This window comes from Lepidothrix coronata, unplaced genomic scaffold (assembly GCF_001604755.1).
Source record: "Lepidothrix coronata isolate B3197 unplaced genomic scaffold, Lepidothrix_coronata-1.0 Scaffold6, whole genome shotgun sequence".
NCBI classification, from domain to species: Eukaryota; Metazoa; Chordata; class Aves; order Passeriformes; family Pipridae; genus Lepidothrix; species Lepidothrix coronata.
The window spans coordinates 6,669,316-6,683,378 of record NW_016690186.1 but is presented as its reverse complement, the minus strand read 5'-3'; the positions used below and the strand labels follow the sequence as shown (position 1 = coordinate 6,683,378).

At 38.6% G+C, this 14,063-nt stretch overlaps 1 protein-coding gene across 5 annotated transcripts in view; it reads right to left on the bottom strand.

Annotated features, from left to right (window-relative positions):
• CDH2 (cadherin 2) overlaps positions 1-14,063 on the bottom strand; it is a 119,512-nt gene that overhangs the window by 26,569 nt on the left and 78,880 nt on the right. For all 5 annotated transcript variants that reach the window (XM_017832884.1, XM_017832894.1, XM_017832913.1 and 2 more), the window contains exons 3-9: positions 13,098-13,321; positions 11,126-11,272; positions 9,852-10,007; positions 8,005-8,149; positions 6,774-6,946; positions 1,380-1,517; positions 835-1,020 (exon numbers count right to left, since the gene is read on the bottom strand). In XM_017832884.1, coding sequence (XP_017688373.1) covers positions 835-1,020; positions 1,380-1,517; positions 6,774-6,946; positions 8,005-8,149; positions 9,852-10,007; positions 11,126-11,272; positions 13,098-13,321 — 1,169 coding nt within the window. The remainder of the gene's footprint in view (positions 1-834; positions 1,021-1,379; positions 1,518-6,773; positions 6,947-8,004; positions 8,150-9,851; positions 10,008-11,125; positions 11,273-13,097; positions 13,322-14,063) is intronic.

Here is a 14,063-nt window from a genome sequence, read left to right as displayed (position 1 = left end):
AAAGAAAAGAAAAGAAAAGAAAAGAAAAGAAAAGAAAAGAAAAGAAAAGAAAAGAAAAGAAAAGAAAAGAAAAGAAAAGGAGAAAAGAAAAGATAAAAGAGTGAATGTTTTAGTTTCCAAATGGGAATACTGGCCTCTCACATTTGACTTCATAATGCATCGGCCAAAACCAGAGCAGGCCAAATCAGAGATGAGACATTTATTGGAAGACCATGAGAAAAGGTTGTTACTGCTTGGTAGTTTAATTATAGAACCACATTGTTATTATCACTTGAAATAAGCCACCCCTCAACACAGAGCTGTGTTGGCTAGGGAACGAAGATAGACAGGTTATTCCATAAAAGGTATTTAAATGAGGTTTTAAAAATAGCCACTCTTTAGATGTCTCTTGTAGAAGTAGCCTCCCACCCATCACTTTTTCCTCCCTGATTGTTCTTTGACTGCCTATATCTGTCCCTTAATGGGAACATCTTGACATAAAATGTGCAGACAACAAGCATGACTACTATTGGAGGCCACGAGGTAGGACACTGTTCCTTTAGACTAGCAAAAAATGCTAAACAAATGCTTTTTCACAGACTAATTTCTAACTTCTTGCAAATAAAGCTTCAAAATCCATCGTTTTCAATAACCTAGCCTGATTTTTAAAACTGATAAGCTGGAATATTACAGACAGTGTAAGCAAGGTAACACTCGAAGAAACAGACTGCAAAGTTCCACAAGACAGACAATGCCAATCCATTTTCTTTTCAGATTCATGCTGGCCTCAGGAATTCACATTTCCCCCCTTCAATGTTCTCCCACTTAATTCTCTGAAACATGAGCATCTCTTACCTTTACGACAGTCACCAGCCCATCGTTGCTGTTGGGATCAGTGAGGATGGTGAACCGGCCTGTCGGGTCTCCTCCAGTCATTCGGTACATTGCGTTCCACGCAGGAGTGTGGGGCTGATCTTTATCTGTTACCGTCAGATTTGCTACGATCACATCTACCCTGTTTTCTGGCACTTCCCCATAGAACTGCAAAAGATAAGAAAACATTCTACCTTGTCTGGAGAAGCATGAGAAAGCTTCTCATACTGAATATTCATCAAAGTGGGGGAGTGCATTTCTCTTCACTGGAGCTCTGACAATTTACCTAATGAAGTTTACCTGAGGCCACTCAGAGAACCGATGGCTTGATTCCCTTGCCACCTTTTGCCTTTTGACCAAAGCAGAATACTGTATCTAAGTGATATATACTCTGCACATATTTCAATTCTGCCTGCCAGCGTAGTATTTAATAAGCAATAAATATTTACTGTCTGTGAATATAATGAGAAAAGTGGAGAATGGCTATAAATATATGCATCCTTCAGTAACTCCCATCCTGTACTTACAGTCATGGCAGTGAACTCTGGAGGATTGTCATTGACATCTGTCACAGCGATGACAGCAGTTGCTGTGTTTGAAAGACCATATGTTGGGTTTCCTTCCATGTCCGTAGCTTGAATTATTAATGTATATTGTTGTACTTTCTAAAACACAAGATGACAACATAAGTTTTAGACAAAACTAACATTACCATAGAACAGCAGGTGTTCCCAAAATTGTACTTCGCTAAGCAATAGAACCTATCATACTGTTTATTCTAGTTAACATCACCCAAAACAGGAACAAAGTTTGTGTCACAGGAATACAGCACCAGGTTGCATCTAGGTATACTGAACTACTCTTTGACTTTTTTCACATATCGCCAAGAAAAGGACAGGCTGACTGCTTCCTACTCTCAAAAATCAAACCACTTTATACAGTTAATACTATGATCACAGGTTTAACAACGCTTTTCAAATGGTGAAAAAAGAACCAGAGTGCAGTTTATACTAGAACAGTGCAAGTCCTCAAAAGCATTTCAGAGCATTGAGCCAAGGTAGGTTTCTCAGCCAAACGGCCACAACTGCCAAGGTTTTGTTTCAGCCAAGCCCAAGTATAAAACCACTGCTGTAACTTCTTGAGATCTCTATGGAAACCAAAGATGTCAAAGCTAACAGAGGGCACTGGGAAAAAGGGGGAGGGAAGCACCAAACAGGCTATTTCCATAAATGTTAAACACCCTGGCCGAATATGGCAGCCATGGCCCCCCTCTCTCCCCTGTGTGTGCGCCACCGCTAACGGTCCTCAAGCCAGGCACTCGCTCCCTGCTCACAGCTGGAGCAGGGCCAGGGTCCCTCAAGCACCAGAAATGCCTGGCAGAGACCTGACCTCAGACTGGGTAGATGTTTAAAACAACATGGACAAGGTTTTATTAAAAAAAAAAAAAAAATCAGAAAGATGTTTTCTGTGTAGAGTTGCTGAAAAGTTTCTTTTAACTCACTGCATGCAAATATTGTCCATGCTCCTTCATTTACCAGTTCATCTTCCTCCCTTTGAGAGAACTGTTATCATTCAGTTTTTCCCAAAAGAAAACACACCAACATAAGGAGCTGCTATTACTTTGAAATATCACTTTCATGAATGGTTCACTAACACTGGCAAAAACCTTCTGGCAAAAGGGTTTTTTTTTCAAGAAAAGCATCTTTTTTTCCAATCTGGTACTTTATTTTCTCCCACTGTCTAAAGAATTGGGTATATGACACATTACTTCTCATGCAAACAACTTATAGAATCATGTAGTATGCTGAGTTGGAAGGGGCCCATCAGGATCATCGAGTCCAACTCCTGGCCCTTTGCAGGACAGCTCAAGAATCACACATTTACAAAAAGAAACTACAGGTACTGATACAAAAAAATAAGCAAGGGCAATACCACTGATAATATCTAACTTTCTTTTTGGCCAGACAGTATGACAGACGTGAGAGATTTAATGGTTATGCACACTTCCAAGCAGCAAATATGAGTCACTGAACAGAAAGTGTTTTTAAAATAAGCTGTATGAATCTTTATCTCCCACTGAAGATAATTTTTGCTCATGCCCTCTTTCACGAATAAACCTTTACACAACACCCCCAATGTGTATTGCTAAATATGTACCCCACGGTTCTTTAAAAAAGCAAGACTAGCATCATGTATACAGAAATGCAGTATATATGTTTAATAATGCATAAATACGTATATGAATTCTGGTTTGCAAAATATACTTGCAAACTGACCTTCAAAAGGCTTAAATAAACATCCTAAAGGTCTCCTTCATGACACCAACAAGAGAAGCAGTCATGAGGGAATCAAAAAAATACTTTTACTACTTTCATCCAGGAAAAGAAACATACTTTACTTATGGTGAAGCAATAAAATCTAAACCAGTATTGAAGCAAATCTCACTGCCATATGATTCCACTTTATTGAAACAGCAGGTGCTTCTGATTCATCTGGGTCTTAACACATTGATCCCAAGAAGCAAATTTCATTATGGAAACCCTACTATTATTACACGGAGACTCAACTTCCCTACAGTCTTCTTACATAATTCCAACAGAAGCAGCGTACTATAAGCTTTCCCCACAAAGTGGCCCAAAAGACAGCACATATGTGATTTTGGTTGCCTGGTTGTTTTTTTCCCCTCTTCCCAGCACTCCCATAAAGAAAATCAACTGCTGAGAATGAAATTTCAGAAATCAACAAGCACACAACTTTGCAAGCATGGGGAAACGGGGGGAGGTGGGTCTCCTCTTTTTACTGTGGGTTGAGAAGCAGCCAGGAATAAGCTGGGGAGCATGTGTCAGCAGTCTGCACAGACACTTAGCAGCAACACATCCAAAAATGAACTGGCAGCTTCAAGAAAGAACACAGACCTCATCAGTTCACATCTTTCCACTTCGACACAGGCCAAATAAAAGAGCACTTCACTGAATTAACCTCACGTGAGGCAGGAATGTCAGTGTGTAAATTTAAGTACCCTCCCTGACTTCTTCAGCACCTCCAGCAGTAAGGCAGATGTTTTAACGCTGAAGTGAATTCCACAGAAACAGCGGAAGAAATAAGAATAGTTGGATCTCATAAAACAGCACCTTTTGAGATAACAAGTGAAAGATTTCTTCTGCCTTAAGCTGAGTTCCTTACCTAAGCTACTCTCCTCCTGTGCATGTTAGCACAGATAATGCATTTTGAATGTTAATCTAAAATACTAGCAGATGAGAAATGCTATCAGAGGAACCACTCTTATTTTTTTAATACCTACAACACTTACGGTCCCATAAATAATGTGTCACATTATTTAAGAATTTAAAATTGTGTCTAGTATTTTATGACCTTAATTAGAGTTTTACAAAGAGAGATAAGACTTAGGAGAAAAGGGCGGAATGGTAGAAGCGGGCAGACCAGCTGGGATTCGTGGACAACAGGGCACTCCCTGGCCCACTGTCAGCAATCTGCTCAATTCAGATGTGGCTTTCTAGACTCCCAGTCATTTTAATTTAATTGACTTCCACAAAATGACTCAGGAAATGGAGGAAGCAAAGCAATGGCTTGGGAAGGAAACCCATTTTATCTCATATTAGTCTAATTTAATATTTGAATGATTTAACATTAATCATTACTATTCAACATGATTGAGAAATGTTTATATATACTAATTTGAGTATCAGCGGAGTGATCCATCAGGAAAACCAATGGCAAATGACAAGGCTTCTCCAACTGTTAATGAGGGTCTAAGCTCCACAGGCAGCTGGTTTCTTCCAAGTTAAATCCCTCCAGTAGAGCTAGTCACTAAGTGATAAAACTCAAGAATTATCGCTGTGTCCTTCTGAAAGTTCACCTGTCAAAGATGACCAGGGGATTTTAAAAACAAGGGCAAAGCTGCCCATCATTTTTTTAATTTAATAAGACAACACTGTAAAGTTCAGGGTTTTCCCTTCCTCAAATCCCTTCTCTTCAAAACCAACTTAAATAGAACAAATGTTAATAAAACCTCAAAAAATTAATTGCAATATCTAACAGTCTGTTTAGCTTTTCAAATCTACTGATTACCCCTTTCAAACTGAAATGCATCAGAATATTAATAGCCAACCCAGAACATCAGAAAGCATTTTTATTCTAATATATAGTTATTTCAAATAACTATAAACAAACAGCTAAAAAATGAACAGCAAATCCAGTTTAAAAAAACCTTCAGATTTAATGAGCTCAAATGAGGTTAGTAAAACAGAAGTTGAAACAAGACTTGTTTGGATTTTATAGCTTGTTTATAAAATAATGCTTATCTCCTCTGAAGTTTTCAAGTGGTTCAAAAGAACAGTTAGTCCATGTGACAGATTTGGAGTTGAGAGGGAAATATTTTTATTCCCAACCTCACAGATGGGTGAATTAGAGCAGTGGATCTGGCACCCTTCTCTGGTGGTGAGCACACTGAAGAACTGTCTAGACAGAATGGGACTTGCCTGGCATGTAGCAGTGAATTACTGACAGATTCTTTTAATTTTTCTTTTCCCCCCAAAGTTTTTGAATGTGTTTCCAGTCCTTGAGTCAAGTTCATATCTATGCAGCTTCCAGTGCTGACTGGTTTTTTATTTAGAAGTGTGCTTTTCAAATTTTAAATTCAGTAACATTTTTCCTGGTATGTTTCAATAAGCAAAATTCAGATCAGGGAATTACTGCAAATGTAGCAACACAGAATTCAGAAGATTTAAAATATTTACTAGCTCTCTGTGAAGAGAAAGGAAGAGGACAGAGGAGCACAAAAGCTTCCCTGAAGCTTCCACAAAAAATAAACCATATAGCCGAATTCACTTTCCATCTCCTCTTTGCCCACAGAGCTCATCAAGAGGAAAGGTCTGAAGCTACTCCCACTTTAGCACCAAGGCCTGAGCTTTTTAATTGCGTTGCTCTGCTTTAGTGTGTATCTGTTCCTTAAAAGCAAACAGGCTTATGGCACAAGATCCTTTCCATGACCCCACTGAACCAAGGGTGACTACATGAAAAAGAATGTGTAGGTCCAATTTTCCCCTCTAACATAATTTTCTCTCCCCTGGGTTTTTGTACTCTGGGTCTAAGATAGTGACTAGTTACAAAAAGGTGAAGAAAGAGAGGAAGTTCAGACTGGGAGGGGGAGAAATATTTCACAGAATCATAAAATGGTCTGGGCTGGAAGCAACCTTACGAATCACCTAGTTCCAACCCCCCTGCCATTGGCAGGGACACCTCCAACTACACCATTGCTGAGAACCCCATCCAACCTGGCCTTTAACAATTCCAGGGATGGGGCATCCACAAGCTCTCTGGTCAACCTGTTCCAGTGCCTTACCAACCTCACAGTAAAGACTTTCTTCCTTTTACCTAATTTAAACACACCCACTTTCAGTTTAAAGCCATTTCTCCTCGTTCTACCATCACATGCCCTTATAAAAAGTCCCTCTCCAGCTCTCCTGTAGGCTTCATTTAGGTACTGGAAGGCTGCTATAAGGTCTCCCAGGAGCCTTCTCTTCTCCATGCTGAACAACCCCAGGTCTCTCCCCTTGTCTTCATAAAAGAGGTGCTCCAGCCCTCCTATCATATTCACGTCCCTCCTCTGGACTTGCTCCAGCAGGTCCATGTCTTTCCCGTACTGAGGACCCCAGAGCTGGATGCAGCACTCCAGGAGGGGTCTCACAAGAGCAGAATAGAAGGGAGAATCACCTCCCTCAACCTTCTTTTGATGCAGCCCTGGATATGACTACCTGCAAGTGTATATTGTCAGCTCATGTCCAGCCTCTCATCCACCTGCGCCCCCAAGATGTGCATCTTTAAGTGATTAATTAAGTAGATTAATGAATTAAGTGATTAATTAAGTGAAACCCAGCCTATGGGAATAAGACCTGCCATACCTCTCTGTCAAGCCCAGCTGCTACAGTGATAATATCACCGGTTTCGTTGTTGATTGTAAACATGTTTGGAGAAGGGCTGCTCGGAGCCTGTGACAAGATTCTGTATCTCAGCATCCCATTCTGTGTATTGGGATCATCAGCATCGATGGCAGTAACAGTCATCACGTAGGTTCCTAGCAGCAGGATAAATAATTGATGTTATATAAACAGTTTACACTCAGATTACACAAGATCACTTTACAAGCAATGGTCAAAGCATGTATTTCTTTTGGTAAACTCTACACATTCCTGCCTTACTTAAAACAAACTAACTAAACTCAAGACTCACCAACAGAGTAATTAAAATACATAAGAGGAGATAAAAATACTCTGTGTTTATAAAATATCAGATTTGCTTATAAGTGAAGAAGCTCCATAAACAATGAAATCCTACAATTCTGCCACAAATAACATTTCTGTAACAACAACGCATCTCATGTTTAGATACAAATGTGATTAACTGGGCCAAAGGAAATATACTTAATGTTCAGAATTGGTGCACATACTGATAGTGACTGAAAATCAATATAAACAGTACTCTTTCAAAGGTCTTTGAGATGTATCTCAAACGCCAAGTCAACACTGTGAAGTGAGAAAACCCATTTCTTGTACTAACCTTTCTAAAAAATTCATTTTGCAGTACTGACAAATTAAGGAAGTGGCTTCAGCCATACTGCAAACTTTAGTCTGAGCTGATTAGAATTTTAATGAGATCTGAACAACACTTAGGTTTTCTTGAGAATTCAAATGACATTGATTTCAAATCCCAGTATTTCAAAAGCCTCTGAGAATCAGAACTAGAACTGGATTTGGTGACATTTCCGAAGTCTCTTATACCCTGACCTGTCAACTAAATGAACGTCAATGTCTATCATAACAATAAATGTAAGAATTCTGACATTATAAATAGGATTTTCAAAACCACAACCCAAAACTTATAATCTTAAAGCCTTTCCTGCTTTAGGTTACGTATATAGCAATTTCGTCTTTTGGAAATGAATCTTAGCATGCTAAAAAGTGAATTTTAAAAGGGTGAAATAAGAAGATAGTATCTGAGATTTTGCTCCTCACACTAAGACACCTTTGAAAGTATTACAAGGTCTGAAGGCACTACCTTCATCACCTTCAAAATGATACTGTAAATATGATACTACAAAATGATACCCCCATCTCCCAAAAGCCCATGTATTACCTGGCTTTGATCCTTCAGGGACTGTCCCATTCCAAACCTGGTGTAAGAATTCAGGTCTATTGTCATTCATGTCAATGACATTAATAACAATGTCAATAGGATTTTCCACCTGGTTTCCATTTACATCCACTGCGTGTGCTCTCAGCTGCAAAAATCATTAAAAGTATTAGAATTTGCACAAACAGATATAATAATGGTGACAGGAAATTTCAGGCCAGACATTTTTAGCTCAGTGTATTTTTTTATCTGTCACTGTTCCCTCATATCGAACTTTTAAGTTCTCAACTTGCTAATGGAAATGCTTTTCAGACTTCTAAAGTATCCTAAGTTGCAAACTTCTTTAATTTGCTGAAAATTATCTTAGATCATGTAATTATGATTAGTACCAGTGGCCACTGCCATATATAATTCTGTTTTTAATAATGACCATTAGAATACAGTCTCTAAAAAATACACAGAATTATATTAAACAGGAAACATCTTACAACTGATAGGGAAGGAACACTTTCAAAAATTCTTTACTGATATCACATATATTGGATAGACATGAATGCACAGAAAAAACATAGACAATAAATTTGTGTTATCTAAAATACCAAGGTAGGGTTTGTGATAAATCACTGTCCGTAAACACACTGAAATTCTACTCTAAAATTAAGCTGAAGCTAAATTATGGACTGAGTTTAAAAGTTACTGACATACTTAAATTTAATGCCCTGATTGTCAGAAAGAGCTGAATAACTAACTTTGACATCCTAAATTCAAGAGCAAAAAAAAAAAAAGGAATACAGTACTTTCTGAAAATGTAAACCTATGTATTTAGGCCAGAGTGTGGCAATTGATAGGAAAAAGAGCAACTTTCTCCTATAGCAGTCCTGCTGATGCCCATTATACATATATACATGCACACACATATCTTATGGCTACAAACCTACTAGAAAGGAGCAAGACAGCGTTATTAACTCACCACTCTGTAAATGACTTATATAAATGTAAATTCCCAAGCCAGTAAATCTTGAATCACCAATGTCAAATGCTCAGTAAAAATCTTACTGATGCCAGAGCTGTTGTTGAGAGAGCCTTTCCCCCCTCTCCCCTCCTCCCCCTGTCATCTCCTGCTGTGTCCTCTGTTTGGGAGCAGCACTCAAAGGGCTTCCCGGAACACAAGGCAAGGAGCGTTTTAATCCACAACATGCTGGAAAACTCTCTCTAGGAGCTGCGCAACTTCTGTAGTGATTTCAGCATGGTTTCTCAAAAGAACAGACAACTTTAGGTCACAGCCTGGTCCCTTTCCTTGAAACCTTCCTTTTCCTCTAATACTGGAATCTGTGGTCTACAGTGCCAATTTCTTTAGCGCAAAGACTATCATTTTCATAAGCTGACAGAGCTAATTTACAATTCCATTAAAATGCTTAGATTTGCCCCTAAAATGAAAATCGGTACGTTATTCTTCCTATCCATTTCTCAAATCACAGCTGCTGCAATTCTTATAGCAGTCACATCCTAATTTGAGTTGTTGAATTAAAAATAAACTTTTGAGAAGTATACAATTCAGTGGAGACTGTGATCAATGGCCTGTATTTGACATATAAGCTACAGTATCCATATTTCAGTCTTTTAAAATTACTTTATCTAAATACACTTAATAACTGTTTACATATGTTAATGCATTTAAGCTGCTTAAATATAGTAAGAGTTAGCCTTATTAACTTCAGTAAATACAAATCTGCTACAAACTCTTCGAATCATATCTCATAGAAAACTAAATGCTGGCTGCTCAAGTCATGTTTGAAGCAGATGTTCATCTTCAATTTGATAATCTGATTTATGGTAAATTAAACTCTTACATGAAAAGAAGCAATCTGTTCCCGGTCTAAAGGCTTTGTCACAGACAGCTGTCCTGAGATGGGGTTGATGATGAAGATGCCTGTTGGAGGTTGGTCAGCGCCTGGGCCCGTCACACTGTACCGTAGCGAAAGGCTTTTATCACGATCGGACCTAATCTACACGTCAAAAAAAAAAATGAAGATTACATTAGCTACAAACAACCTCTGGGTGGGATGGCTGCTGAGGCAAGCAGCAGCTCTGGGGTTTTTTTCTCCTCGTTTTTTAAGCTAAACTTGTAAAAATAATTATTCTGGAAATGGTATAAGAGTTGGTATAAAGCTTGAAGTTTTCAAAAGCACCCTTTGTTAGAAAGCTGGTCAATAAATTTTTAGGAACTTGAAAATATCCCTGTCTATTTCTCATAATAGAATGAATTGTATTAAACCAAAACAAGTAAGTATTCTTACCTTAAGCAGCATTATTTAGATCTTACAGAAAACATATACTATCATAAAATTATATATGAAATAAAAAGTCTGTTTTGTTTTTTCCCCTCTTCCTCTATCTTCCCAGACCAAAGCTACAGAGTGTCTTCCACTACTGGCAAAAGCTCTTTAGAAGTTTACCATTTTTGTTTAGAGACTGAACTTTTGTTTCATCTTTTAAGGAAAAAATTGAAGGGCAGCACATCTGTGAGAAGCAGGTGAATCACCAGCACATACATTGACAGAACAGAGCAAAACTGGGCCAGAGCAGTTGGGCAAAATTAGCCCAGAGCAACTTGGGCTAATGCTCTGCCAAGTTCCAAGGAATTCATCATGACCAGCCAGTACTAGGATTGGAAGTCAGCCCAGGAGAGGTGCTGGGCTTCTTGCAATGGCCATGTCTGGGCTGCAAAGTCCTGTGGAACAGCTGCTGTCCTCACCTCATCAGATCCTATTTCCTCCTGGTGTATTGGACTCCTGCTCACGCCCACACCCTTCCCCAGGCAGAGAACTCCAGTACAGGAGACTGGAGGACTCCTGAACCAACAGAGACACCACTTATTCACTTAAGGAAGTCATCACACTTACCACTCAAACCAAGGTCACCTTGCACCAGTACAAAAGCATAGGGACAACTTAAAACCCAGGAAATTAGAGGCAGCCCAGTATGCTATGCAGAGCTAGCGAAAAGAAACCAGCCCAAAAGACTCCGATAAACATCTGGACGGTGAACAAGACAGCATTTACACAAAATTTCTTCAAGAGCTCTCAGAGGGACACTGAAACCACACTCCCATTAACTTCCTTACCCTAACTAATTCCTGAGGAAAAGGTCCTTTGGAATTTTCTGGTAGGTTGATTGGAGGAATAACCCAGTCTCTCTTCTGCCTCTTCAAAGGGCTGCTGTGCTTGTATTGTTGCCGTGGAAATACGATGTCTTCAATTTTCCTTTGGTCCTTTCCCAGGTACAAGATAAAATTAAGCCCATGTTAGAAGGAGAATTACTAGCAGACATCATAAAGTAACTCAGATACAATTACATATTTAACTAAAAGGCCTTCTTTCCTCTCTGTTCATGGAACTGTTTTATTTGCATTCACAGTGCAGTATGAAAATAACCAATATTATTTACAACTGCACCACAAAATTATAAGAACTCCTTTTTTTCCTTATTAAACTTGGAGGAGAAAGGGAATTATAAACCATTTATAACATGGCACTACTGTGTAAACTATTCTGAAATTTCTGAAAAGTAGTTAATATTTTGCAAATTTAATAGTATGCCTTTATGTATTTCTCATTAGCTAGAACTTCAGTTCAGGTAATGTGCTACTGTACACTAAATTTAGATCTGGATGTTCTAAAATATAATTTGAGTTCCGAGAGAAGTTTAATACAAACTGGTAAGGAATGTCTCAAATATTTATGACCCTATTAAATCCCATAGAATTAATGCTGTAATTATTTTAAACCTATGTCAACCATGATGGATGCAGTAGATGACCCACTTTACACATTGGGCATTAATCTCTGCCGGGTGTCAACATTCCCTTCCTATTCCCTTCTGTATCTGCAGTCATTTCATCCTTTGCATGACAGCACACAGAGCTAGCATGCCTAAGGTTGGAGAAAGGGCGACAAAAATGCTTTCCAAATATTTTAAAAGAAAAACTTTTTTTTTATTTTAATTGACTATGTCACAAAGTATAAACAAACGTCCAATTGAAGGCCAAGTTCTGCTACTCTACATTCTGTTGATGGTAAGGATACCTGAACCATGTCTTTGGAATGAACAGGGCATGCTCTGGCATATCTAAGCATCTGCTCTTTTACTACACTTCCACGAACAGAATGACAATATTTCCATTGTTAAAAACACGCCTTAGCAGATTTAACACAATCATTGTGTAAGCAAACAAAAAAATGAGGATTACACAGCACTGGTCTCCAGTGTGTTCTCAGGAAAACTGTCTTGCATAACCACATTGTCTATTTTGACATTATGCTTAAATCTTTAATGTGTACCTATTACAGGAATGTTAATCTATGAATAAATTTTGTTCTTTATCTGTAAACTAAGCATTTTAAAAGAGAAGGCAAGAAACAGCAGGCAGCAAGTAATATAACAGAAAGAGGTAGACAACCTAATATGCTTTCCTAAAGTAAAGACACTGTTAATTGCATATTGCTATGTCTGAGTTTTGTTATAGTAAGTGGTTTATCCTATGGCAGCTTCCAGCAGAGGGAGACTATCTTCCTTAACAAGTAAGTGCTGGAATCATGAATAATTAATACAATCTCCAATTTGATTATGACAGGACAAGACAAAGCCAATATTCCCTGCCAGAACTGCTTTCCTACTTACTGCTGTAAATCTACAGCTCCCATCTAATAAATGTGACTGATGCATTCTATCACAGATTTGTTTATTTTCCGGTTACATTTAACCACTTGAATAAATGCTATAATACTTCCAAGAAATTTAAAATAAAGAAATGGCTGTGTGAGATTTAAATTCAGGTATAAATCTCAAACTATACAAACAAAAAGCTCAAACATAAATGAATCCTATACAGTTAAACAGGCATGTCTTTCCATGCCTTAGCAAAGCTACAGAGTAAGACTACAGAAGTTCCTTCTGAAGCTCCAGCTTTGCATGCACCAGGTGTCCATTAATACGCTGGTTCATGGAGAGGTACATGACAGGCAGAGTCAAACCCCTATTTTTATGCCTGTTTGTAGAACTACATTTACACATGCTGTATTTAGTTGCTGTTCTACCTTTTCTGAAGCCCCTGTGAAGGCTGGTTCAGGGGTTAGCTTCACTCTCATTTGCCATTCTTGCTGGGTTTCCTTGTCTTGAGCAGACACAACAAACTCTGTGGGCTCTGCTGAAAGTTGAAAGCTTCGCTCTGCATAGATGACACCATCTTCACCTACTCTGAAATCCGGCTCACTGCTTCCAAAGTGTATTTTTTTGTTTCCATCACAGCTTTGAAACCTCACTGTAAAACAGACACAAAATGATGAACAAAAAAAAAATGAAAAAGCGGCCCACTTGAACTCAGTGTGACATACAATGCTTTAAGAACAAATTCAAAAGCAGAAATACTTAACTTGTAACCGCTATTATCACAAGCAATTATGAGTTAAGACTCGTACTTTAGTGGTCAGTCCACCTAACAATGGTATTCTTCTGTGGACTGCTAGGCAGAGATTTTAAGTTTAGACAGACTGCCTTCCTCACAAAGATCGACCCCCCCCACCAGCAAGAAAACCATCTCCTTCCATGTTGGTTTTCAGTGGATGGCTGCAGGGGTTTGTACCTCAAGCTTCATAAAGATCCAGTCAAGTCAATTCAGTAAAAACACCCCAAAAAATTAATTACACTGTAACCATGATTTCAAACACAACATTCCCTGTCAATAGGGGTATGACAGAAATCTAGAAATCTGTTAAGAGATAAAGTTCTGTGCCCAGCTCAGCCTGCAATCCAGCTGTGTCATCTCAGGTAGGTTATTTAGGAGTGCTGGGGCTGTTTCCTCATCCCTCATCAACAAGATGGGGGAGGCAGTAAATACTTACCTCACAGAAAAAACCTAAGTTAAAGACCTTGCCTTTTTTATTTATTTTTTAAAGCTATTTTGTGTACTACACATATCCATTAGTCTACTTAGGAGTTACCTATTCTTGTTTAATTCCCTTCCTTCTTCCTTCTGTCATGTCTGAAAGATGCACATTGGAACA